This window comes from Rhipicephalus sanguineus, chromosome 11, assembly GCF_013339695.2.
Source record: "Rhipicephalus sanguineus isolate Rsan-2018 chromosome 11, BIME_Rsan_1.4, whole genome shotgun sequence".
Taxonomy (NCBI): Eukaryota; Metazoa; Arthropoda; class Arachnida; order Ixodida; family Ixodidae; genus Rhipicephalus; species Rhipicephalus sanguineus.
In genome coordinates, this window is record NC_051186.1 from 69886473 (window position 1) to 69913414 (window position 26942).

A 26942-nucleotide genomic window follows, 5' to 3' on the forward strand; every position below is an offset into this window, starting at 1 on the left:
TGGCGCCATCTAGCACGTATTACGCGAACGAGTGCTGTTTCCTCCGAGATTACGGCGCGCACTTTTGCCTCGCTTACCGCCTTGCACCGCATTCTGCGCGCGTCATTAAAAAAAATACCAGAAGCAGAACAACTCAAACAAGAAGATGCGAACCAGTGATCTGGCGTAAGCCGCACAAGTCGGTGCCGCAAGTGTACTTTTGTACATGCTTTTGTGGCATCGCACATCTCGGACGACGCAATCAAAAACACACAAACAGGAGCGCCACAGAAAGCCCGCGCGGCGCGTCAAGAAAACAGCAGCGGCCCTGTCGTCGGGTCCCTGCCGAGACTGCGACTGCGCGACCTTCGAGCGTAGCGAAGGGTCGCGAAAAACTCCCGCTTTTCATTCGCGCCCGTAGCACTGCGATCAGCTGTTCAGCGCCGTCGAAAAAACACCGCAGCGCTGTCCCGTCCAGCCCAAAAAAAGAAAACTCAATTGCAGCGTCCAGCAAGGAGAAGCTAGCGACAAACCCGATGTCGTGCCCTACGACCGATCATGAGCGACGAAAGCAGATCAGTGTCCGAGGCATCGCTCAGGTCGAAAACGTTGCCAACGTGAAAAAGGCATTCAACCGGCACGTCCACTACACTCTGGTCAAGGATCGCAACGTGGCTACTCCGAGGGACTACTTCTTTGCCCTGGCCTACACCGTCAAAGACCATCTGGTTGGCCGATGGATCCGCACCCAGCAACACTACTACGAGAAGGACCCCAAGGTATGTAAACACCGGCTCTTCATCTCCAGTTCTTTCGAATTTTTCCGCATTCCGAAGTCTGTTGTTTTCGTAACCCCCATTGGTAATGACCATTTCTGTCCTCTCCACCTTGCACTGTAGCGTGTTTTGCTAGACTCGGTCGGGATAAACTGAACTGCACGTAATTAATGCGTCAAGTTGTCAGCGCGGGCGCGCGCTGCGGTGCTCGGAAGAAAAGGAGTGGCGCGCTAGGAGCGGGTTTCTGTGTCCGGTATTCGGGTCGTCGTTTTGCTTTCGCGGGGCGGCGCAGTGCACGCGTACTGCGAGCGCCTCCCGTTCCGATGCCATGAATATTTTCGCAAAGTGGTCGATACGTCGGCTAGCTCGCTATGGCACACAAACCGGATAGGCTGCGCGCGTAAATAGTACATCTATGCTACGCTGCCGGGCAGGTCACTCCAAAGCCAGCGCGCGCCGCACTGCGCAACAAATTAAAGCCGCTGCACGTATACATAATGATCCATGCGTCGTCTGCATTTGATTGGCGTGCAGATCGCTCTCTCGTGCTCGCATCTTTTTTGTTGTCGCGTGGTTTTCTGAGCGGCATCGGACGAGGAAAAAGAAGCGCTACGAGGGAACGTGGTAGGGGTGTTTCGTATCGGTTCCCGAATCGAAGCAAAGCAAGCCGCTAGCGACGCAGGATGCGCACGCTTTGTTTTCCGTTCCGGAGGAAATCCGTGGTGCTCCGCAATGCGCTCGATATCCTAGCAAAGCTCGTGCGCCTTCAATGGCGTCCTCCTGCACTCTGCAGCGCTAGCCGTGTATAAATGCCGCCCGGTCGATGTTATGAGCTTCGTACTCGCAAATGTGTTAACATAATAGAAAAAAAACGCACACTCGCTTTTGAGATTTCACCTATGGCGCGGCGGGGTAACGCCCCCGCCTGTGCGTACACGAGAAATTTCGTATTTAACGCGCCAAGATAAAGACGTGTCGATAAGATTACGCGGTCTGTGTCGTTGCGTGCTTTGAGTTGTGTACTACGCGTATGCCTTACATTTCCCTTTCCACGCCTGTAGAGTAAAGCGAACGTCGCGTTATCAGTGGGCGCGGTTTTGATTTTGACAGCCGATGCGCGTGAGCTGTCTGTGTGTCCTCGGCTGCTAAGCGCGCCTTGCAATTGTATTCGAATTGTGGTTTATGCGGTAGTGTACGACTTCAATGCGCGTCGAATAGCGACGTGTCGCGTTTGACCTCTGCATGACCTAGACGATTCTGACGCGCGCGCTTTGCTCCGGAGGGCGACTCGAGAGATCTTGACGTTTCCGTGACACAAAGTGATTTGTGAACGCGATTTTCGAGTGTGGCGCACGGAACTTTTATCTGCCCGTTTCGGACGTGTGAATGTGTAGGTGCCGCGTACTTCTTTCCGCAAGTCGTGCTATGTGACGCCGAAGATGATTGCGTGACACGCGAACATAAATTTTTCTTCGCTGGCATCATCCTGTTTCGAATGAATGCTATACGTTCTATATTGTCGGCCGAGACCGACAGATTGCGCCACGGTTTGCGTAAAGTCGTCTTTGCCGCCACGCTTACACGTCTTGCACGGAAGACGACGTAACGCCAAGGTGCGTTGGCGGTGACGATCATAATAAGTTTGAATAGCGCGACTGGATGCGCACATAGAGAACACACGCACGCACACAGCGTAAAGCATTTACTGTTTGTTTCCGTGATTTAGGCGTTCTGTGACTGTGAAAGCGTAGTTTACGTTTCAACTTTCAGATCTCAAAAGCACGCGCACGTGCATACGTTTAAATAGGTGCAAACTTCACTTCACTATTAACTGGGTGGCAGCAACTGCTCATTTCTTAACCGCCAGGAGTTAAGTGATCGATATTGTGAAAATATCTTACTTTCACTCAGCTTAAGATTCACTGTTCAGTACTTTTTTATACGTAATTGAAATGCCCCATGCAACTGTGGTGGCAACCGACAAAACCAAGCAAGCAGGCGGCAGTTTGCCACCACACAGTATTTATAAACAAAACCGCAATAATTACCATCACATTTATCAATGTGTCGGTATAGTAGATGGTAGTTAACTTGCAGATATTTTTTTTTCCATACGTGCACTTGTTATACAAATTTGTGATATGATTAGCGAGTAGGAAAGCTTCCAATGTGTTTAGTTTCCATTATCTAATATTGAAGAGCGACCTGGTATGTATCTAAAGAGTGCTTTAGTTTTTCTTGCTGTCGTTTGGCCTTGTAAAGCAAACCCCCTCATCATGTTGTTTTTCCGTTGTTTACATCCATCGCTGCATGCGTCCCCCCGTCCCCCCCAGGCCAACAACAACAAAAGAATAAACTCGAACAACACAATTTATGTCCTATAGCCCAGAAAGCTTGCACCATATACGCTTCTACCATGGCTGTTTTGCTTTTCTTTTTTTATTGGCCTTGTAGCTTGCTGTCACGAAGCCAACTTCCTGCCACAGCCGAGGCATTCTTTTTGGCGGCCAGCTAGCTTTTTATCTGGCCGTATAGCTGTGGTGTGTGTTTGTCGCGCCGACATCGGACCACTCCAGTGGTGTCGTGACGCGCCCGTCTCTTTCTTTAGTGGGGGCTTTCTTTAGTATCTGGCCTCCTGCCCACTTACAGTTGCTCAGCCTTTGTAACCTCTCTCGCCTGGCTGTTCGATTCCGTCGTGGTCTGTTTGATGAAGCAGTTTATTGTTCCACTGGCACAGACAGTTTACATAACTTTTGCATGTTTATACATACACGCACGCGTACAAACACAGGCGCAACATACATAATGAGTAATTGACACCTCCTCCCACACGCTCCTGTTGATTATTGGTTCTGACATCCAATACTCAGCTTTAGGTGCCTTAGGTACTCATAAGCTGACTCCTCCTGCAGAAAAGAAAAAAAAAATCTTTATCCGTCCTAATTGCGCTGGCATTATTTGCCATGTTCAAAAGACCACATAAAAAACCAACTACTCCAGAATACAATAGTTTTTAAAAGAAAAATTTGAAATCCGTGACGTCACCCTGACATTCAGGTGCAGCAGTTTCGGCGCGAAATTCAAGACATGAATTTTTTTAATGTTTTCTTCTTATATAATGAAGGCATAGTAGCGAGATTAACAAGGACAGTGTTCTCGGATAATACATTGATCAGTCTAAAGAGACTTACGCGCTTTGAGATGGCAAGAATGAATCTTAGTAAACCTTGAGTTAGTTCGGACGAGGAACAGCGTACGCGTGTGCGGTAGACAAGTGTCTGATTCCTCTGCCACCGGTCGACGCCTCCGTGGTGTCTATTTGGGACCGACTTGGCACGAACGAGAGCACTTCGTTGAGGTCGGTCTGATGAAGAAGCCTCCGCGGGGTGAGGGCCGGCCAGGAGCGGTAGCTTCAAGAAAGAAAAAAAAAAAAAAGATGAAAGCCTGAATGGGCTTTTGTTAGGAGGGGCACAGCTCAAGGCCGTTTAGCTTGTCAGGGGAGTATAGCCAGACATTTTTCGCAGCGAAAGCTGTTATGAGAACACAACGGCCGATTTTAGCGGCGTAGTTGTCCGCCGCCACCGCCGGTGTCTGTAACCGCTATCGCGCTAAATGAGAAAATATTCAGGTTAGAGCGCGATTTGAACCCAGGCCCTCTGCGTGGCAGTGGAGTGTTCTACCACAAAGCCACGCCGGTGCTTGAAACTCATTCGCAATAAAGACCTCGTGGGGACACCGACCACGAATGTTCACATAAAAGCACGATCACGTTTCGGCTCCCGCACGGGAGCCTTGTTCACAGTGAAAAATGAACGCGCAAACAGTCCGGTTATGTATGTACATCGTACACTTTACTGAAGGTTGCCTGTCTCGCCGGCGTAACTTTTACCACAGTCTGCCCACGAAATGCTGTAGACAATTAACGCCTGGAATTTTTTTACCTTTGCCAGAAGGAATGCCTCAACTTGTCTGATGGCACGACGCACTACTTGAACATCGTAGAGGCGTAGAACACGCGCAAAGTGCTCGCTGATCCCAGGTTCATCTACGGTACAGAAAGCACGTTTCCTAGGGCGCGAGTGTCGGGACGCGCAGAGCGTGCTAGCTGACGTTCCACGGAGTGCATGAACGAGTCAGGGTAGCATCCCCTTAAAGACACCCCCCCCCCCCTTGAAACTCCTTCGCAAGAAGGAGTGTACATCAATGCCGGAAGTATTTTCGATGTCACAGGCAAGCTTACGCGGCACACAGGACACCACGACGGGGGCTTCCCCCCCCCCCCCCCCCCCTCCTAGTGATGCAGAACTATCGGTAAATTGACAATCAATAGTATATCGATGTTTTTTGTTTTTTTCAAACTATCGATAGTGCTACTGTCGACAAACTATCGATAGTCCAGTCGGTAGTACCATCAGTAATATTACTAGCGATATTCCTGGCACGCGTGCTTATTGCTTTGTTTTGATGTATTCGGGTTTCACCAACAAAGACTGTTCGGTGCGTTTGACGCAGACCACGCCGCAATGTTTGAGAAGCTTCGCGATTGATTGAGATCATTTTGCTAAGCTTACGCGCTGGACGCGAATAGTCAAGTTTATTCGAGAGCTTACGTGAGCACCAGCGATAACGCTGGAAGGTTCGATGACTGATGTATAAAAGACGAAGCGTTCCACCGATCAGATTACGCGACGAATAAGGAGCTTCGTATTTCCCAGTCTTTCTGCAGCATTCTTCACCGTCACAACCATGTGACAAGCTATCCGTAGTGGTGCGAATACTGATGCTGTTGCTGGCCGGCCATATTGCCAAAATATTTGTGTCAGCCTACTATCAGCTTCGCTTAATTTATGAGCAATTTTTGGCGAGAGAAATAAATTATATTCGCAGTGAAAATGGCGGAATATGTCCATTAATAAATTCATATTCAAAAGCAACCAGTAACACCTTACGATTAACAAACTTAGTTCTTCATATTTTTTTTTTTATTTTAGAATCATAAAATGCGATATAAATTTGAAGCCGCGCAATTCCACCACTACCTTTCCGCTACAGCTGAACGGTTTGACTTTATGATCATGTGTCAGCGAAGCAATCTGGTGAAGAACACAAGCATGTCAACTTTCTTGCCCTTCAGCCGCTGCTCCTCCGGCTCCACTGTGTACCACGCGCGCGGGGAACCAAGTTTATGCTGCACTGAGTTCGAGCTGTTGATTTTATACTATCGATAGTACTTACTATCGATAGCGTGTATTTTTTACCATCGATAGTTCGATAGTGGCCCCACTATCGATAGTATTGATAGTACCATCGATAATTCTGCATCACTGCCCCCTCCCCCTTCCCCCCTCGCTCTGTTGGAGGGATGGGTTGGTGTTACTCCTTTCCGCACGCAGAGTCCCGTTTTAAAAAGCGCGCTCTGTACGTCATCGATGTTCGAGCGCACGTGATCTTGTGACTCCCCACCGCTGCGGGGCGCTAGCGTCCTGTACTTTTTGGCGGGCATTTTGAAGTGACGCTAACAATCATCACCATAAAGAACGACGCTAGCATGAATTATGCGCTGCTTTGGAGCACTTACGATTAAACTTCGTGATTATCAAACTCAGACCTATACTCGTTAAAGTGACGAACAAAAGTAGAGAAAGGGACAGCCACCGATCCGGGGAGGCGAAGGTCGTTTGGCGGATGGTCGTCCCTTTCAAGTAAACAGTTCCGCGTGCTCCCTTTGTTGAGGACTCCACAATGGACCAGGGCACTGTATCGAAGGGGGAAGGGGGGGTGGAGGTGTTAAAGTTACAAGAGGAAAAGAGAGGCCACCGTTGGCGATGAGCACCGACACACCACCGAGAGCCAGGTCAGGACACCTCTCTCCCTCATTACAAACAAAAACTGCAATCACTTTTGTAGAGAAGGACTTTGATAGCATCAGTGTACGCAAGGATATCCATTCATTAGGAAGGGGGGGTGCGAAATTCCATTGCAGCCCCCCCCCCCCACCTCTCACTGAAACCCTATGATCGCAGTGCAGTGCAGAGTTTTTTTTGGGGGGGGGGGGGGGAGGGAAGGGGGGGAGGGAGGGCGGGGGCTTGCCTGTGCTTGAAAGGAAACCACTGGGAATTCGAAACGCATCTAGCTTTTAAAGAGCAGTTGAAGCTGTGGTGAAATGGAAGACTATCTTCCTCCAGGTGCTGGCTTCCCAACCATAGATTCTCCTTAAGGGGAGAGAGAAGACTGAAATGGAAAAAAAAAGCCATATATATTACTTGTCCTATCATCTTTCAACACGCTGTTTAAGATATCTAATTTACTTGTTCGTTTTGTCATTTCAGCTTTAGTTTCTTCATTTATAGTTTGAGGAACAGCACAAAAAACGACAGGACATACAGAAGACAAGGCAAACAGCACCGTCATTTCTATGTCCTGTCATTTTTTCTGCTGTGTCTTGAAGAATGCACAGCCAACAAGCCCAACTATCCGCACGTTTGGAATTCATTTCTCTGTTTAGTTTGTTGACTGCACTTGAAGAATTGTGAACCCAGTAGTCCAACTTCAAATAACAATCAGTTCATTTCTGCACAGATATGGCTGTTCAAAAATTGAGCAGTGTACGAGTTCTTCATTCTTTTCGTGTTTTTGACATGCCAGGAATAGCTAGCTTTTTAGGTGACATTTCGTGCCTGAAGGACGGACGAGAGAAACCCTCTTCGAGCTTTGTAAAAGGGTCGTGGTGATTTTCTTTCGAGAATTTTGTTTCAAGTTTTTTTCTTTTTTCTGTCTCGCATAAGTGCTTGGTGATGGCAGTCATGTACGTAAACTCGAACCGTTTTTGGCTGAGCCGCCCGGAGAGACAAGCGACTGTGTTAGGAACGATGCCAGGAAAATGACAGATACAAGTTTTGCGAGTCCGTTGACTTGAGCACGTACCCTTTGCTTCCTGGTCCCAGTGCGGAAAAGAGCTTGGACGAAAAACCTTCCTTTTTGCAGCAATAACTGTTGCGAGCTCACTCCTGTCGCCTACATTAGTGCTCGCTTTGACAATCCTTAAATGCTTCGCAAGAAATGGATAAAATTAAAAAAGATGCACAATGTATTTGGACTTGCTTGAGCCCCTTCATATGACATGTACACGTTCGTGTATGTTTGTATATTTATAAAATCCGTGGAGATCAAGTCCAAGCTGGGTGAGCAACTCACAGAATAAAGAATAATTCGCAAAAGGCATACAACATAAACAAGGAAACAACAACAACAAATACAACTTTGCCACAGGCACTGGGGACATGATTGTGCTAGCCACATGGCTATCATTTGAGGAGGGCGGAAGCCTAAACCGAATGCTCCTCGCAAAAATTTGCCCCAAGAGATTAGATGATGTGATGCCGTGTATGATGAGGGATGCAGGATTAGCATGTTGTTAAGTGGTCATCAAAGAAACTGCAGTCTATTTTTGCTTTAAATTTTCTACAGGTGGGATATACTAGCTTTCAATAGTCAACTGCAAGATCGATAGCAGAGTGTTTGGTGTTGGAGTAGATAAATTGTACAGCCACCTTTCTTTGGACTTGGTTTTGCCAGCTGTGACCAGGGAATGCTGAATCAAAGCACAAGGTATTGATCCTTGGCCGAATTAAACCTAGTGGCATATTTTATTAGTATTTGTTTAACTTGTCCTGTGGCTCGTATTACATGATAGCGTTAGTGGAAATTACCATGTTTGATAGTATGTTCAGCGTGCCGCTGGCGATAGCATTAGTGAAAATTTTTTAAATTTGCTGTGATGCTTGCAGCCGACTTGTAACTTGAATGCACAAACAATTTTACGTCGATGGTTCAATTTTTTCTCTGTAAAAATGCAACATTGACACATTGCGCAATGAATTATCTATGCTGCGATTGTAATGGCTTGCTAGAATGTGTAGAAAGCAACATCCTACCCCCTTAACCATCTTGCATCAAAGTGTCTAGCTCCTTGTAAATAATAATGGTAAATTTGACACATTCGTCAACTGCCCATAATTTGCATCTGAAAGGGTTAAACATTGGTGCCATGGAGTAGCAGCTAATAGTTTTGGCTTTCTAGCCATTCAACTAGTGCTACAGCAGAGAAAGATACGAGGAGCTAGCTGCTAGAATAATAATCCCTCTAATACAAGGATTTATGGAAGGCCGAAGACTAAAAGCGAGAAACACTCGACAAAATGGTCTCTCACTTTTTACAGTCAGCGACATCATGCATTTGGGACTCGTATTAACAAATAACTTGTGAGCAGCAAGTCACCAGGATAGTTTCTGAGGTGCTTCATTTGGCCTCAGATTCTACAAACCCATCAAAATTCGCTAGACTCCAGCCACAGATAAGAAAGAAATAGGTGCAAAAAAGGATCACGCTTGAATGAATAAGCTCTTACAGTGATTGGCTATGATCTGTTACAGTGATTAGCTACGCTTGATTGGCTCATGCTCTGCAGCTTACCTGCGAACACGCATCAAGGTGAACGAACTTAAATGAGGCCAGTGGCAGAATGTCAAAGAAGGGACGGGAAAGGGGAGGAAGAAATAGCAGTCTTTTTATCCAATTCACTACCAGCCAGAAAGCACCACTGCCACAGTGTGTTTATTTTTTCTTGATTGTGTATTACTGTGCACACTTACAAATTGGATTCTGCGATGCCATGGTCGTAGCCCTTCAGTTCTGGACTCCACTGGCCTCATGGCCCACTGAAATTAACTGTTGGCCATAGTATGCTCAACACGCTATTTCTTATACAAAAACTGTGCGAGACCTTCATCATTGCCTAACCTTAACGTGGAAGTGCAATATTTCTTGCTTTAATGGGCCACCTTGAGGTAATGTAAGATCAACCTAGACCACAGGCCGGTGCACTTGCTCTCAAATTTGCACTCGTTTCTCAAGTTTGAAGGGTGGAAACTTGGGCAGTGGCGTAAATCTATAAAAATCACTAGGGGGACACAGATCTTGCTATGTTGGCGATGTTGCTTTTACAAACACAAGTTTTCTTTTTAATGATATGAAACTTCAAATCCTGCTTTGAAATTTAAAAAAAATGAGTAGGAGTCACACCTCACGTAATCATATTGTGTTAATGAGCCTTCTCGGAAACCGGTTGAACGGCAGTTGCAGTTTCAGTACAATCTTGCAGAGCTTAAGGTATTGAACGTAGTTACCACTACAAAATAGAAAGACGTTAAAGAAAGTTCAGTACGAAATGTTCTGTACATTATAAGTAACGACCACCTAGGCGATTAAAAGATGCATTCTGCTAGCACAGTCATCAGGCTAATGATGTCCTAAAGAATCATAAATCTCTTCTTGCAAGGGTGTCCCCCCAGCCTGAGCACAAGGAGTGTCATGATCCCCCCCCCCCCATACACACACCTGGTTGTTTTAGGATGCAACATTCATTCGTCTGATTTGACTTTGTGGTGTAAATCTGATGTGCGGCTCACTTGCACTCCTTTCAGAGGGTGTACTACCTCTCCCTGGAATACTACATGGGCCGTTCGCTCACCAACACCATGGTGAACCTGGGCCTCCAGAACGCCTGCGATGAGGCCCTCTATCAGGTGCGTGAAAAAAAAACAAGTCTCTCTGAAGCTTTTCCTTTTTTCATGGTATAGAGCAAACCGGCTTCGGCTATTTTACGTAGAGTTGTCCATATTCTATTTATTTCATCATTGGAGATTATGTATCTTTTATGCATGTTTGCATTTGCGTATTTGCATTTGCCAAACATGCTAAGTGAATTTGCAATGTACGAACTTGTTCTGTAGAAAGTGTGGCAGATCGATTTGTGGCAAAAAGCGCAAAGCGATACTTCTGCGTGCGCAGCGTATGCGCAGCTTTTTCAACATCACCTGTGAAGTAATAAATAGTGTTCATAAAAATTGATTTCTCAAAGACTCATTTGTCAGCATAAATGGGTTTAGTGCTTGACCTTAGCATTCCTTTAAATTCAACTGTTTTCTCTGGTGAGTGAGAACATGTTTTAAAGGGGTCATGAAGCACCCCTTGGGCTTGTTGGAAAAACACAACCTGCGGAAAGCTGACACGGCTATGAACTGCTCTGCATAATATTACAGTCATGCGCGCCGCGTAAAGGCCACAAGCGGAGCGCGAAGTTGCCGTTTCCTCAGGCGCCCTCTTTTCAAACAGAGGCCGGTTCCCACTCTCGTCGGTGGGTGCGGCGCCTGCACGCTGACGTCGCGGAGGCATAGCATGCTTATTGGCCGATAGTCGGATGAGACGCGCTTCTTGCCACGGGGTGCCGCCACTTGCCCGCGCCGCACTCCTCAGTCTGCTAACTTTACACGGTAGCCGCACTCGCGCATGCGAATCACAGTGGGAGAGCGATCGCGTTTCATGACGCGCGCTGACATAACTTCTTACCCCCGTGCCATCCCTCCCTGTCTAGCTTCCAGTGCGCTCGTCGGCACGAGAAAAGAGAGAAAGCGCTGAGAGCGTGCGCCAAACCCCTGTAACTCCGCTGATTCTTGACGGATTCGAGAAATTTTTGCGGCAATCGATTCGAGAGGCAGTAAACTCCGATACTAAAGTCAGTAGATCATTACTTGGAAAAGTGGTTCATGACCCCTTTAAAGGGACACTAAAGAGAAACAATGAATTGGTTTAGATTGATAAAGTGTGCTCGGAGAACTCTTGTGTAATTTATTTCACCACCATAGGTTTATTATTAGAGCAGAAAACCAAGTTCAAAGTTTCATTTTTAACTTTCGTGCCGAACTTTGTAATTCATGACGTAAAAGGTTTCAAAGAGCATTTAACATATTTTGGCGCCCCTGGCTCCACGAAATTTCCACAAACTCGTTATGTCAAGTCTCTGGGCCCCTCAGAGGACAATGTTCTTCGATTTAACCGATTAGGAAATACGTAGGCCCAAGCAGGCACCGTCAAAAATATGTGACGTCACTGCAAATGGTGCGGGAATTCTAAGGTGGCGTCGCCACCTGTATTTTCTTATTGCGTGTTTTCTCGCTTATTAAGCGTCTTCTCGCAGCAAGCGTGGTGTTTTTGGTATCGTGGAAGACTACTTTACTAATGCGAGAAAAATCGTTTTGCTCTTTAGTGTCCCTTTAAGGTGGGGTGAGACTTTGGAAATGAGTTTCAAAATTTGGCTGTACAGCAGTGGTGATAAAAGCTATGGCTATAAAATTTGCAAGGAATTTTAAAGAAATACGCAGAAAGCATTAGGGCTCAAAAATAGTTTTCAGTTGCATTTAATGTTTATTTTTGTTTTCTTAGTTTTTCTACATACGTACTTTTTTCTTAAGTACATATGTACTTATATATGCTACGGCTACCTTTGTACTAACTGCAAAGCATTGCAATTTTGTACAGAGGTAGCAATCAACACTTTACAGAAGTGGAACTAAAATTGTAAGCGTGCAACAAAAACTACATTTGTTATATTTTTTAAGTTTGGCGATGTATGAAAATTGCCACTTATGAATGTCTTTTTTTATACTAAAAAAATACAACTGCACCGAGGCTACTGATTTTAGTTCCATTTATGTAAATGCCACTAGTTAACACTTGTGAGAATTTTTGTTTGCTTATGCTCTTTAGTTCTCAAGAAAAAAAGGTACACAAACCTCAAAAAACGTTGTTTTGAGAAAAACTCTGAGACCACTTCGAGGTACACCCACATTTCCTGTCAACGCGTCGGAAGAAAAAAGACCAAAAATTATTTTTGAAACCGGGAGTACTTCAATGTGATACATTTTCTGAAAGATAAAGACATGCTCTATCAGATGATTGCGAAATCTCAAAATCGAATTTTTTTACCAAACAATCTCACCCCACCTTAATCTCAGTGAGACAACGAAAGTCGTTCATTGTACGTGAACACATGCTGGGCGCTTTTCTTTTGTTTTTGTTTGTGCACTTCGCACCTTCAAGGTTGCTGCTCATCGGCCTTGTTGATAAGGGATGCGCAGGAGAGCCTCTCGTACAAAAAAAAATACTGATAACAGGGCGGCCCGGACCTTCGGACCTTCGTACGCTCTCGAGGCATAAACAGGCCCTTACGCCAGCTTTCTTTGGACTCGAGAGCGTGGCACACTTTGGGAACCAGGCTGATAACATTCAGGGGCTCCCAGATAAGCTTTCCGGAAAGAGAGATTTTCCACAAGGGCATGTTACGCGTCGCTCGACATGCAAAGCAGCGCCAAGATTGATGACCTCCTGTGCTGCCAGGGAGACGACGGCAGCTAACGTAATCTAGATTACCAGAACGCCCGCTGACGTGGCGGGCACCGTGGTGTCATTAAGGTGAACAGGCAGTTTGAATAGGTGAATGTTCCCGAGGTAGAAACCTGTGACACTTGCGCGAAAAATTTCGCTGTGCATGCGTTTCAAGCAGTCCTTGAGTGCGCGAGGTTGACGGGAATGAAACGCTTAAATGCCCATGTAAGAGGGTTATTCAAAAAGTAAGAGCCATTTGGTCCCCTCAAAAATAAGCATTCGTTAGTAAAAGTTTTCATTGGCTATATTAGTTTAGCACAAGACTACTTCACTTTTCTACATAATCACCGTTAAATTCTAACCACTTTTTGTACTGCTGCACCACTTTCTTTAGCCCCTCTGCATAGAAGTTCACTGTGCTGCTGGGAATTTTTGGCTGTTTGAGTTGGTCGGTAAACATTTTTAGTACCCACCTTGCATACACTGGTATCTGGGCTTTTCAGTTACAATCGGGCAAATTGTAGTGTGGCTGACAAGAGCAAATTCATCCAACAGACGACTAATTGTCAGTCGTCGATCTAATCGCAATTCCCAGAACATTTGTTGAACAGTTTCATTAGTATGGATTCTGGCCCTTCCACTCTGCTCTTAGTCGTGCACATTTGTGGGATCATTTGTAAAGTCTCGACACAATTTTATGACCTTTCCTTGACTCATCACTTCATGTCCATAAACTAGGCACAATTCTGCATAAATTTGAGAAGCTGACGATCCTTTTGCAAGCAAAAATTGAATTACAGCTTGCACTTCACAACAGGCACGAGCAGCGATTTTCACAGACATTGACGTTTGCATTCCCCAACAAGCAGACAACTACTGAGTCAGAACAGTAGCTTCAGTGCCTTTGCGAAGAATTAACAGATGGTGCTGCGCAATTAAATCTTCATTTTATAATAAGGTGTAACTATTTAAATATTAGCAAATGGCCCTTACTTTTTGAATACCTCTTGTACTTAAATTTATGTGCACATTGAAGCTCCCTAGAAGGTTGCAATTAAGAGTTCACCACAATTTATTTATTTAGTAAGACAAAAGCCTTAGATGCCTCATCAAACTCTAAAAGTGACCATCATCGTCAACATGAGTGATGCAAAAAATCGGCATCGCATGAGATGTCACAGTTTGCCAAAATTTGGGATGTCATAGTGATGTTACTGTGACATCACATAATGCCACATTACCATGTGACGTCACATAACATCGTAGGTTGTTTCAACTACTCTCGATGCCTAATTGCGTTACAGATAGGAGTGGTTTACACATGTTTTATAAAATGTTATATAAGCCAGTTCAAAGATGAATGATCAGGGTAGATAGTGATGGATCAGAGAGCTGGTTCCATTCAAATGCTGTCTTGGGCAGGAATAAAAGTACGAAAAAGTTTGCCTGGCAACCTCGTACTTGCAGCTGGTGTTGGTGTCGATTTGCGGTGGTATATAAAAAGGCGATGTTAGGCGGCAATTTTTAAATTCGGGGCAAGTAAAATAAATTTCATGACAGCTTCCTTTTTGATGACAGGTCTGGAAGATCAAGGCTAGTTTCGATGGCGGATACACTTGACATGCCTCATAATGGTATCATGGTTTTGGCACATTTAAGAACCTTGCAGGCTAATTTATTGTGCAAGGTTCATGCTTCCCCTTGTTTACACTACATTGTGATTGGTTTAGCTTGTGCCTCTAGGAGCAATATGTTACGAAGTACCCGAATACGAAGTACCCAAATTGGAGAAAAACAACAAGTTTTGTCTTTTCACCCAGTGTTTTCTGGCTTGCCAAGCACAAGAGTTGCTTTTTGTATTGTGAAAGTAAAATATTTATGCTCCTTTCTTTCATACGACACAAAAGCCATAGCTTTTCTTTCAGTTATGTATCTTGCATACAAACACATACTGCTATCTGTGTGATCTTATGGTTTAAGCTACTACCCCACCTTCCTACACGGCACTTTGTGGTCTCTTAGGTAATAAATGTAGGTAAATGGACGAATATGTACAGTCATTTGAAAACAAGCTTTGCCCGGCTGCAAATTTATTGTTGCCTGCTTAGCACACTTCACGATAGCCATAGCAGCAGAGAATGAATGCCTGGTTTCATGGAAATGCTGCAAGAATGCACGCAGATACAAGACACAGGAAAAGGCTCTTGAACATACACTGCCGTTCATCTGCCGTTTTTGTGTTTGTATGCGCTACAGCAGCATTCCAAGGTGCCATATCGACGATCACTCATTGCAACACTACTAAAAAAAATTATTTGACTTTAGGTCGACCTTTCTTTCTCAGAAATGTTGGCTATAATTGGCTATTTGCCTATATTCGTGATAAAATCTTGATAAGTGGTGAGCTAATAGTAACTGTCGTGCCTACCATTCTTCAAGCAGCGCCAACTACACTGATGCATTACATATTTATATTTGCAGTAAACTTATTCAACACAAAAGAACAAAAACTGCATTAGGAACTCTAATCAAAATGTTAGATTACCGTGAATGCTGCAGACTACAGTTGCGATGTGGCCATCGTAGCTGCACACAATGGCTGCACACTCAGCCACGATATTTGGTTGACGGATAAAACCTGGGCGGAATATGAAAACGGCATCATTAGTAGAACTGTCATGTTCTTTGTCACTAACAGTTGAAGTAGAGATTTCAAAGGTCATGCTTTTTCTAGCGAGAATTTTTCAAGTCATGGATTTCGTGCGTGCTTACTGTTCGTAAGCAGTGTTTATTGTAAATAAAGGTGTGTAATGTTTTAATTTTTCAGTTTCTCAGAAAATATGGGTCGAACTACATTAGAATAATTTCTATTTCTCTTAGAGCTCAATATATAGAGCTAAGAAAGGGAAATAGACAACCACCTGTTTGTAGCATGAAGCCACAAGGAAATCCGTACGGATTTCAGAGAAAGAACTCTTCTTATTTGCTGAAAAATTCACCCTGTTTCGGGGGTCAAACCTGGGAACGCCTTTCTGGAGCGTTCGCTCTGCAAATTGAGCTAACCAGATATAGAGCTCAACCTTTATTTGTGTTCGGCCTATTGTTCAAGTATCCCGGCCGTGGCGGCTGCATTTTCGATGGAGGCGAAAATGTTTGAGGCTCGTGTACTTAGATTTAGGGGCAGGTTAAAGAACCCCAGGAGGACGAAATTTCCGGAGCCCTCCACTACGGCGTCTCTCATAATCATATTGTAGTTTTGGGACGTTAAAGGCCAACTCCGGCGATTTTTTGGCCATGTCAAAGTAATGGTGCTTTTATGTTCCTGAGACGCTCCTGTTATGGGCCCGATAGCAGAAATACTCGGCAAATTGGAGAATAATTTTAAATAAGCAAAAAAGCGCAACACCGAAACCGAAACCCAACCGAGTGTACTGTCTACGTATGACGTAGACGTTGTTACGAATGAACCGAAAGTCGTGCAAGGCATGCCGGTCACGCCGGCGCGGAGTATGAAAACTGTGACAGCCGGGATGACCAGCGAAGCGCCGGCCAAACCAACGCCGTCTGTCGCCTTGTGCACAGCAGACGCTCGCTGTAGCGGCCGAAGCGCCGAAGTTAGCGGTGCCCTCGGCTGCGTCACTTCCGCCGCCTTACCAATACTGACGTCACAGACGCAATGTTGCCAATAATTCTGGGAAGCCAGGAGGGCGTTTGCAGACAATCTTTAAAATTCATTTGCAAACAATCTGCGCATGTCTCAAGCCTGTAATTTGGCATAAATGACGGAAACGTGCCAAGGAACGTACCCAGCGAATTTCATTGAGATCCATCGACCTCGAAAAATCGCCGGAGTTGGCCTTTAAACCCCAGATATTATTATTATTATTGTTCAAGTAAATACGGTACTTGGATTCATGACCATCTTGGAGTTAACACGTGACCACAACCTCGGGAATTCTCTGTTGACTTGTACAGCTGGGTTTGGACATTGAAGAACTGGAGGAGCTCGAGGAGGATGCCGGTCTGGGCAACGGCGGCCTCGGTCGTCTGGCGGCCTGTTTCCTCGATTCCATGGCCACCCTGGGCCTGGCGGCCTACGGATACGGCATTCGCTACGAGTACGGCATCTTCACGCAGAAGATCACCAACGGAGAGCAGGTGGGTGCCTCGGTGACCTCAGTGAGCCGGGCTCAGTAATGTGACGCTGGTGTTAGAATGGCTGACTGGGTGTGTTAATCAGTGGCGCAAACTCATGAAAATCACAAGGGGGGACACACATCCTACCATGGCGGTCATTTTGTTTTTATAAAGACACGTTTTATTTTAGTGTTATAAAAATTATTATAATACCTTGAAACACAAAATTTAAACGAGCACGCTTACAAAGCTGGAGCCTACAGAGCTGGAGCATTTCGTATATGCTTGTGCTCATGTCACTTATTTAGTTCGAAGTGACGTCGAAGCAAATGGTAATTAGTATCGAATATTTTTTAACAAATTTGAATTATAGCCGGTTTTCGATAGCAGTGAGGTGCGAGGTATTAGTAGTAAAATATGCTGCATTTTAAACTTTTGCCATATTTAGCCCATATAAGCCCTTATGACATGCATTTCAACTTTAGAAAAAAAATTAATTGGGTTGCAGTTAATATGCGTACTTAGCCTTAAAGTGCAGCTTCACTGCAGTGTGGATTTTTCCCGAATTAGGTATTTTCACGGCATAATGGTCGCAAGCAGTAGGGAAGCCATCATGTTAGGCGGATCACAAGTGTCAAAATACGACTTAGTTTATTTTGAACGCTTTTGGAAATTTTTATTTTGTCGAAATGGATTTCAATATTACAATATTCATTTTAATATTCACGCAGGCCTACTTTTCATGGTATGTGTGCCACTAATGGATGTAGAATGTACGAATGAAAGAGTAGCATGAAAAACATGGACAAAAAAATTCAGGACACTGACTGGCAACTTCACTTTGTTTTCTCACATGTGCATATTGTCACGTGGTCGTGACGTTGACAAAGGCAGCAGTCGGCGTGTTCAAGACTAAACATATAATTTGGGCAAACTTGTGCCACATGGGGCACAAGATCACCCAAATAAGAAGTAGGGCACAAGTTGCCCAAGCGGGCACAATATGTCACTTGGGCAGCAACTGCGAACTTTGATCAAAAGGATGCAGTTGCATGCGCTATCTCTGCAGAGATCAGTAGACTGTCATATCTTTGTACGGCTCATAGCTTTGTTCGGGTTGCTCTCACTGCTTGCTTCACATTGAGGCGACAGACAGCATGACAGCCGCTTCGCTCACTGGAGCGGCCGTATTCCCTTACACTGGTGTTTTGCAGTGTTATACCAGATTGGACCTTAAAGGAGTGAGCTGCTAGCCTTATTTCGTATAACATTTCAATTTGTTGCTTAGAATAACAGAGAGCTGAGCTAGTTGGTAAGTATTCATTCAAACACCATGGCATTTGTGGTGTTCTGACTTTTTTCTTGTGTCCGTGTTTGCACGCTCCGTCTTTTTAGAATGAAGCATTAATTGCTTTGCTCTCACGACGACACCGATATTTTTTTGGTTGTGTGGTAGCTGATGTGCGTGTGTATGTGCATTGCAGACCGAAGTGCCAGACGACTGGCTTCGCTTCGGCAACCCATGGGAAAAGGCTCGGCCAGAGTACATGATTCCCGTCAACTTCTATGGTCGCGTTGAGAAGACTGACAAGGGCTTCAAGTGGGTTGATTCGCAGGTCAGTGGCAGCACATGGTAGACTGGAGGAAGTGGTAAAACTGATGACATTACTCTGAACTAGCTGCTCTAACATATCCCACGATAACTTATGTCTGGGACCTCTGCAAAACCCTTGATAACACTTTAACAATTTATACGTGCCAAAAGTTTGTACAACGTTTGACCGATTTAATTGTTCGTGGCAGAAACTGCAGCGTGTACAAATTTGTAAACTTGGGGCATAGACATGTCGGAAACTCGCCAATTTTTTCTTCATGAAATTGTCTTGGGTAATAAATAGCAGATTTATGTTGCCCACAACATAAATCTGCTAACTAATCACTATAATTGGGTCACTAGAGTCACTACTAGTTACTGGTCGCTACTAGAATCACTTCAGCTGCACTTCAACTATAGCAGCGCCTCCTCTATTTTTCTGTGCCTGTGGGAAGGAGCGGAGCGCAATGGGAACCGACCGTCAGCGTTAGTGCGGCTTTTAGCCGCCGAGCGCCGCCACCGTAGTAGACCAGCCGTCGCGTCGTCGCTCGCGGAAATGAATGCCGTGGCTGCATTCGAAGCTGCTATATCGTTCAGTTTTCGGCTGTATTCGCGTTGTTTAAAGTATAATGAAAACTTATAAACTGAAATCATGAAGCACTTGTCGTTCTGGGCAACCAGCCCATTTCGAAGGCATGTGTCTTTCGCGGCTATTTGATCGAGACGCTCGTGCGTCGTCTGCTAGCCCGATTCCAGAGAGCGTATGCCAGTGATGCGCGGAAAATTGTTTTGTCACCGTTACGTTCGCTTGACTGAGAGTCGGTTATTGACTGTCTGAAAGTCGATTTTCGAAAGCAGCATCTGCCAAGAGCTAATACTGAAAGCTTGGGCGCTTAAAGTTCCCCGATGCGTGCTACCGTCTACTGGTGTAGCACACTATACGCAAGCCATGAGTTCATGCGCTAAATAGCATGAAATGTCACTAAGCTGCTTCCAGTGACAATGTACATAATAATTGTTGGTTGTTTCGCCGGTAGCGCATGTTAGTGTCCACGGGCTCCGATTCTTCAACTTCGGGACCTAATGTCAGCACTGCATGCGCATGGCAGCGATCGCGAGGCAGCGTTGCTACTGGTACTACAAGCATTCGTTGGCTGTTCGGACACAACACGGTCACGTTTAGGGATACTTGCCATGCTTGATTCAGTTGTTACCTTGGGCTGCAAACGTGAAGGGTAGTCTGCAAAGAATGACGCTACTGAATCCTTCGTAAGCCACCGCTTCTTATATTCTATGAAATCTTCACGTTGTAAACGACGGCTGCATATTCTAGTGTAGTTTGAAGATGTATTAGGAGACCAATTATCCCGCCTAATTACTGCAAGCCACCTCTACCAAACACCAGCGGCAGCTGGAATTTCATGGAACAACAGCCGACCAGTGTATTAAGGCGAAAGCCTTAGATGCATCATTAAACGCGAAAATTGACCGTCGGCGGCGTCAGCACGAGTGATGCAAAAAATAATTACGTGATGACGTCATCATATGAAGTCACAGATCATGACGTCGTCATATTACATCTTCGTTTGGTCAAAATGGGCCGATCACGGAGGCAGTGCATGCCTCCGCTGATGTGCAGAAAGCTTGCACTGCCTCCGATCCTTGAGGCTGTAAGAAAACCACGTTAGGCACAGAAATATCTTGGAGGGAGGCAGGAAATGTTCAATACTTTGACTAGAAGAAAAAGAAGAAGATGGCTTTCGCCTTTCAGTCGTCTTAGATGAATGCGTAAAGGACCCTAACTGTGAGATTTTTTTTCTTTATCAATAAAGGGAAACAAAAAAAAGACAATCGTGATTTCTTTCAGTTCCATTTGCAGAGTGGAACACAACAGTATGACATACTAAGGCATTGGGGTGGTTGCAATAGACTGAAATAGAAAATAAAACGTGAATACTATCAAACTCGACTGCAAGTATCGAACCGGCAGCACGGTCTAACAGTCTGCCTGCGGAATACTTACAGCGGGGATGGAAAGACACGCGAACATGCGGCATCTGCATTCTTTGTTGTTTTGCATCTATTTTCAAGTGGTTATAGCATCGATGATTGATGAGAACACGACGTTATCCATAACACAATAAAAGACCATCTAGCATCTTTTTATTGCCACCACGTGATGAAAACAGCGCGCAGCTATGTTCGCGTTTCTTTCCATCCCCCTGTACCTGTGAAAGCCTGCAAGAAGCACAAATGCTATTAAACTCGGAAGCATACACGAATTCGTGAGCTTTGTGATACGCGCGGCCGTTCAGCGCCAGCTTCCCGTAGTCTACTTGCACAGCGCCACCACGTGGCAGCGGCGAGTGGACGCGGAGCGCGCGCTCGACGGCCCGAGGAGAGCGTTCGCCCAGGCACTGAAAAATAGAGGAGGCGCTCACTATAGTCAAACTTTCTCTCTCAAATGCAACAGTTTTCTTTTAAATTGGCCCAGTGCTTGTCACAAAAGGATTTTTTGCATTTTTTGCATATTACTATGTGTACTTGATTTTGGAAACATTTGTTTGGCCTTGATTAAACCTTCCTCTTAATGCTGTTGTGTCACAAAGCTACAGTGAATTGACAGAAATGTGTGGGCAATATTTTCAAAAAAATTGGCAGTCATACGGTGCATAAGATATGACTTCAATATATAGGGAAATACCATTGTGTTGACTCCGAGCGTATAATCCTGTACATTAAACATAACAGGTTTTGCTGTTATAAGGCTTTTACTGGCTGAAATCCTGCACACGTACCTGCCATCCATTGCTGTGCTTTTGTTATGCATTGCACACATTTTGCATGCTAAAGTAGTGCATCGAAACCGTAAGCGCTGATGACTGTATTTAAGATATCTCAAACTTCTTAAAATACCTCTGATCTAACGCAGGCTACAAACTTGAATATGCTTAATGCATTTTATTAAAATGGAGTTATTTGATCTTGGTACTGGTATTTCATCATGTGGCAGGTTCACCTCAGTCACTGTTTTTTGTAATTTTTTTAACATTCTTAATACTTTGGTCGACTACTAGGTAGGCACTTTCAAGTGTAGTTAGATGCGATTTTCATTGTTCCCATGCTAGCACTCGTACAAAAGTATTTTGCACACCTTGTTTGCGCTTGGGAAGCTTGACAAAGCTTACTGAAAATATACAAATGTTTATGTTTTGTAGTTGCATATCATTTTTTAAATTCTTGCAACACCCAAAACCTTCAGTTCTTCTCCTACTGCGAAGATTGAAGCCGGAAAAGCCGTGTTATGGGGGGGGGGGCTTTCTTTTGTGCATGACGTGCATTGTCTCATCAATGGCAGCCAACAGCTGTCTCAAAATGAAATCCTGTAGAACATAACAGGCCCCGTTGTCTTGAGAGTACAAAAACGGCATGAAGCTCATTTCTTATGTAGTAAGTGTTCTTGTCTCTGAGACAAAATTGTTCACGTCATTCTGCCATGTTGGCAAAATCGTACACCTTTATGTTTACTTTACGTCATGTCCATTTTTCTCGATGCAAGAACGCTGGATTAGTAGAGTTAATCGGTTCACCAAAAATTGTCGTTCTACGCGTCTTTTGTTCATGGATGCGATCTGCCAGAACCTAGCCATACTGTAAAAAGAACAAGCTAAGGTAAGTTTTCAGTGGCCGTAATTTCTACCTGAATGGGATATGGCGTTTTGTGCACTCTGGTCTTGTTCAGAGACGTCTGGAATGTAACGATGAAATGCACCTAGGTCTTTTTTTTCTTACAATTACAAGTATGCCCGACTTTTTTCAGGTCGTGTTTGCCATGCCCTACGACAACCCCATTCCTGGATTCCGCAACAACGTCGTCAACACCATGAGGCTCTGGTCTTGCAAGTCTCCTATAAACTTCAACCTTCGCTTCTGTAAGCGTGGCCTGCAGGATAAAATTATTGTTTCGTGGTTAGTGATACAGTTAAGCCTCTATATAACAAGCTTTAACATTACGAAATTCTCAAAATTCACTTTTTCCAACTTGATTGCCATAGAACACCATGCATTTTGAACCTCAGTATAAGGAATCGCGTTATCCTTGATTCAAGGGAGACCGAGACAATAAATTTAAACTTCTGCTGGGGCCTGTTTCATATGGTTGTGTTGAACATGGTGTTTACGAACGCTTGTCCTATATTACCACAGTGCAATGGACCTGCTTTTTTTTTTTTTTTTTCGGGTGCGCGCCTGATGTTTGGCCGCTGCGAAGAGGTCCTCACTGGCGCAGCATCAAACTGCGCTCACCAAATCTCTGGGTCAAGAAAATAGAACTTTTTTGCATTATTGTAATTATTTTTTTGCACTGCCATGTTAATCAACCATTTTTCTGGCACTACGTGTCTGAAAAAAAAAAAGGGCTTTGGCAACTATTCTTTGAATTTCAATTTAACGTAGGTCGAATTTAAATTTAACAAAGCTTCTACATAACCATGTAAATTGCCGATTTTACTGACTTCGTTATATCGAGGTTTAACTGTAATGAGAGTGACCATGGTTACTTTCATTGATATGAACTCAGTATGCATTCTACATGAATTCAATAGCTTGCATCCACAAGATACCTTAGCCTGAAAAACTTGAACCACTGGAGTTATTGGTGTTACGATCAGTCGATAATCTCTAACGTAGTTTTTTTTTATTGAATGAGTTCCGTTATTCTGCCAATAACTTGAAGCAATTCATGCGCTAATGCTTAATTATAAATACATATGCCTTCTTAACTACTCTGTAAAGCACAGAGTACTCGAGTGGGCACCAGCATGCAAGGTACTATGTCCTCAAAATTACATTCGTGCATGTAAGTTCAGTTTAGGGTTTAGTGTGCCAACGTTATAGGTCAGTGCAAACATACTACTTGGCAAGATCTAATGATATGTAGCCATAGTTGTAGTTGCTATGATTTACAGTTTCTGCCTTTTTTTTTTGGTTTGAGAGAAAAGGGAGATGTTGTCAGTCTTCTGAATAATATACAGTTTTTGTCGCTGAACGTAACACTGTTATTCTGAAAGGTTTGTGAAGGGGGGATCGCATTGGTTTTTGATTGCTTGATGTTTTATGTTGTCTGTTTTTTTATGTACAACTGGTGTTGCACCTAAATCTGTGCAGTCAACAACGGAGACTACATTCAGGCCGTCCTAGACCGGAACCTGGCAGAGAACATTTCCAGGGTGCTCTACCCGAACGACAACGTGAGTCTATCAAAGCTTGTTGGCTGATACGGTGCATCAATTAAACAAAACGAAATTGAAAGGAGGCGAGCACTAAAACACAGCGGGGCTCTCCCTGTCATCGTTTATTACTTTGAGGGTAGACACTGGTCTTCTGCACACCAAAGTATCACCAAGAAATAGACATTCTGAAACATTTCCTTTTTTAGAGTACTAAACATCCAAGAGAATAGATTGCTGCAATAACACATTCTGATGATTCTAGTTATTTTTCAGGTTAAGCGTGTTGTTCAGGTTAAGCAGGACTGAATCCAGGCCGCGGCAGCCTTGTTTCGTTGGAGGAGAAATGCTAGTGGCTTGTGTTCTTAGATTTAGGTGCACGTTAAGAACACCTGATGGTCAAAATTTCCGGAGTACTCCACTACGGTGTCCCTCATAATCATATCTTGGTTTTGGGACATAAAACTTCAACAATTACTGCACTTTTAGCTATTAAAAAAAAACAGCGCTCTTTCAATCATTATTACACTGTATCACAAAACAATAAATCTCGTATTTTTTTTTTATAGAAAAGCCAAGGTGGTTACATTTCTTGTGCTGTTTTAATCTTATTGAAGTTACAGTAGACTCTCCGTAAACGGAAATCTCTTAAATGGAATCGTTGCTTAATTGGAACAGCTACCTTAAATGTGATTGGTTTCATACTTGAATTCTGGATCCCCGTTCGTTTCTCAGTAAACAGAACTCCCGTTAAACGGGACGTGTTCTTCCTGCTTTATTCTGGTTCCACTTAACGAGCGTCTACTGTGTATGGTAACGCATAAGTGTTTGAAATATATAATTTGCACGTGGGTGTGGACCGTGTTAGCCTCCATGGCATGTGTTTTCTTTCTTTTCTTTTCTTTGTTCTTTTTTTTTTGTGATACTGTCAATCTCATCAGGGATTTTTACAGGAGTGGGGTTGAAGGGTCTGCAGACATTGTGGTATATGCATTCACACAAGTATATAATACAGTAGACTCTCATTAAACGGAACCTGAAGGGACCAGGGAAATATGTTCCGTTTAACAGGAGCTCTGTTTACTGGGAGAGGAACAGGGGTCCGGAATACAGGCACAAAGCCAATCAATCACATCAGAGGCAGTTGTTCCATTTAGGCAGCAGTTCACTTTGAAAGGTTTCCTATTACTGAGAGTTTACTGTAGTTCGAATGGGTTGCATAAAATAATGTAGGGCAGTTCGTGGAATTTTCACGCAAGTTTGCATCCTAACCTATGTGTCGTGTCCTCCCTGCCGCAGATGTTCGAGGGCAAGGAGCTTCGGCTGAAGCAGGAGTATTTCATGGTGGCAGCGACACTGCAGGACATCCTTCGCCGCTACAAGTCATCCAAGTTTGGCAAGACCAGCGTGGTGCGCACCCAAATGGACGAGTTCCCTCAAAAGGTGGCCATCCAGCTCAACGACACGCATCCGTCGCTGGCCATCCCCGAGCTCATCCGCATCTTCGTCGACATTGAGGGCCTCGACTTCGACAAGGTATAACCTTCATTTTTTGTTTTTTAGTGGCAGGAGTACCGAGTGACGCTCTGTTTCCAGACCACACTGCCTAGTGTCGGTGCAAATTGTCTGAAAACCCCGATAAAATTTCAGAAATATAGAAGGGATGGAACGGGTTAAGCTAAGGGTTGTATATGATAGTGGACGTTAAGGTATGTCATAAATTAAAATTGGAGTCTTATAATTAGTAGAAATTAGTATGACGATTCGACAAACTGGTACGAAATTGATGGTTGTGGTTCAAGTGAAGAGTTATATTTTGAGGCAAAAGCCTTCGGTGCCTCATCAAACAAAAGTGACCCTCGACGTCAACACGAACGCTAAAGTCACGTGATCAGGTATTACAGCTTGATGACGTCATGACGTCACAGATTGGCAAAATTTGTTATGTGATTATGATGTCGTCATCATGACGTCACATAAGATGATGTCCAACAAAAGGCAGAAGTTCAGCGTGGGGAGCAACGGTCAATACATTGACTGAGTGGAAAAAGATAATTTACAGTTAATCACACGTTTACCAACACAGTCAGTGTGAGTGCCACTTTCAGTCCCCTAAGTCTTGTATTAGGGTGACTTTCTTTTTTCACTTTTAACTTTTGTGGCATTGCAGTGTTGTAGAGGGAAGCAGGCACGGTAAAGTACAATATGAAAAGCACAGTAGCAAATAAAGTAAACGATATATATACCAGGCAGAACAAAAAATGAACTGAGCCAATACACTCAAACCTCTCAAACCTCATTATAACAAAGTCACATCTGCCACGAAAATAACTTCGCTATATCCGAAAATTCGTTATAAACGTTTATTTGTAACACTGTATCTATTACAAGACTATTCTTCATTTACTTCGTTATAACCGATAATTCGTTATATCCATGTTCGTTATATCGAGGTTTGAGTGTAAATACGAGCGCCATATGGTGTGAAACAAGAACTTCATTCACTGGTTGCTGAGGTAATCTAGCAGAGTAATGTGAAAACGGGAGGGTCAGCTATTTGAACAACATTTAACGGACACTAAAGTGACAAACTGTTTTGCTCGTTTTAGTAAGGGTGTGCGAATACTCGTCAAATATTTTTTCTAATAGTGTTTGCTATTTGATTCGATTTGCAATGGAATTTCACTATTCAAAGTATTTGAACTTCCTAAAAATATAATGGTTTCATTCTCTTAAAATCAAATCGCAGTGCTTCTAAATTATGTGCGTAAACCCATTGTGTCTGTATGTAATGTTACAAGATATTTTAAAGACTATGGCATGCCACTATGTTGATGATCAGAAGAAAAAAAAAGGCAAGTGCAATGCACCCTCATAGAAAGTCATATTTATTCAGCTGGCAATTCTTTTTCTTCAGTGATTAACTTTTTCTGGCTTTAAGGTCATTTCTGGATATGCCTCGATTGCATGCCATTTCAAGGGCCATTACCTTGACAAGCTCTGTC

At 44.0% G+C, this 26942-nt stretch overlaps 1 protein-coding gene across 1 annotated transcript in view; it reads left to right on the forward strand.

The window, feature by feature from the left end:
• The first annotated feature begins 323 nt into the window (after nucleotides 1-323).
• Nucleotides 324-26942, forward strand: part of LOC119374552 (glycogen phosphorylase-like) — a 45450-nt gene continuing 18831 nt past the window's right edge. Inside the window, 7 exon segments of the mRNA XM_037644699.2 lie at nucleotides 324-758; nucleotides 10239-10340; nucleotides 16954-17136; nucleotides 18600-18731; nucleotides 22530-22641; nucleotides 23876-23958; nucleotides 25237-25473. Coding sequence (XP_037500627.1) covers nucleotides 516-758; nucleotides 10239-10340; nucleotides 16954-17136; nucleotides 18600-18731; nucleotides 22530-22641; nucleotides 23876-23958; nucleotides 25237-25473 — 1092 coding nt within the window. The 5' untranslated portion in view covers nucleotides 324-515.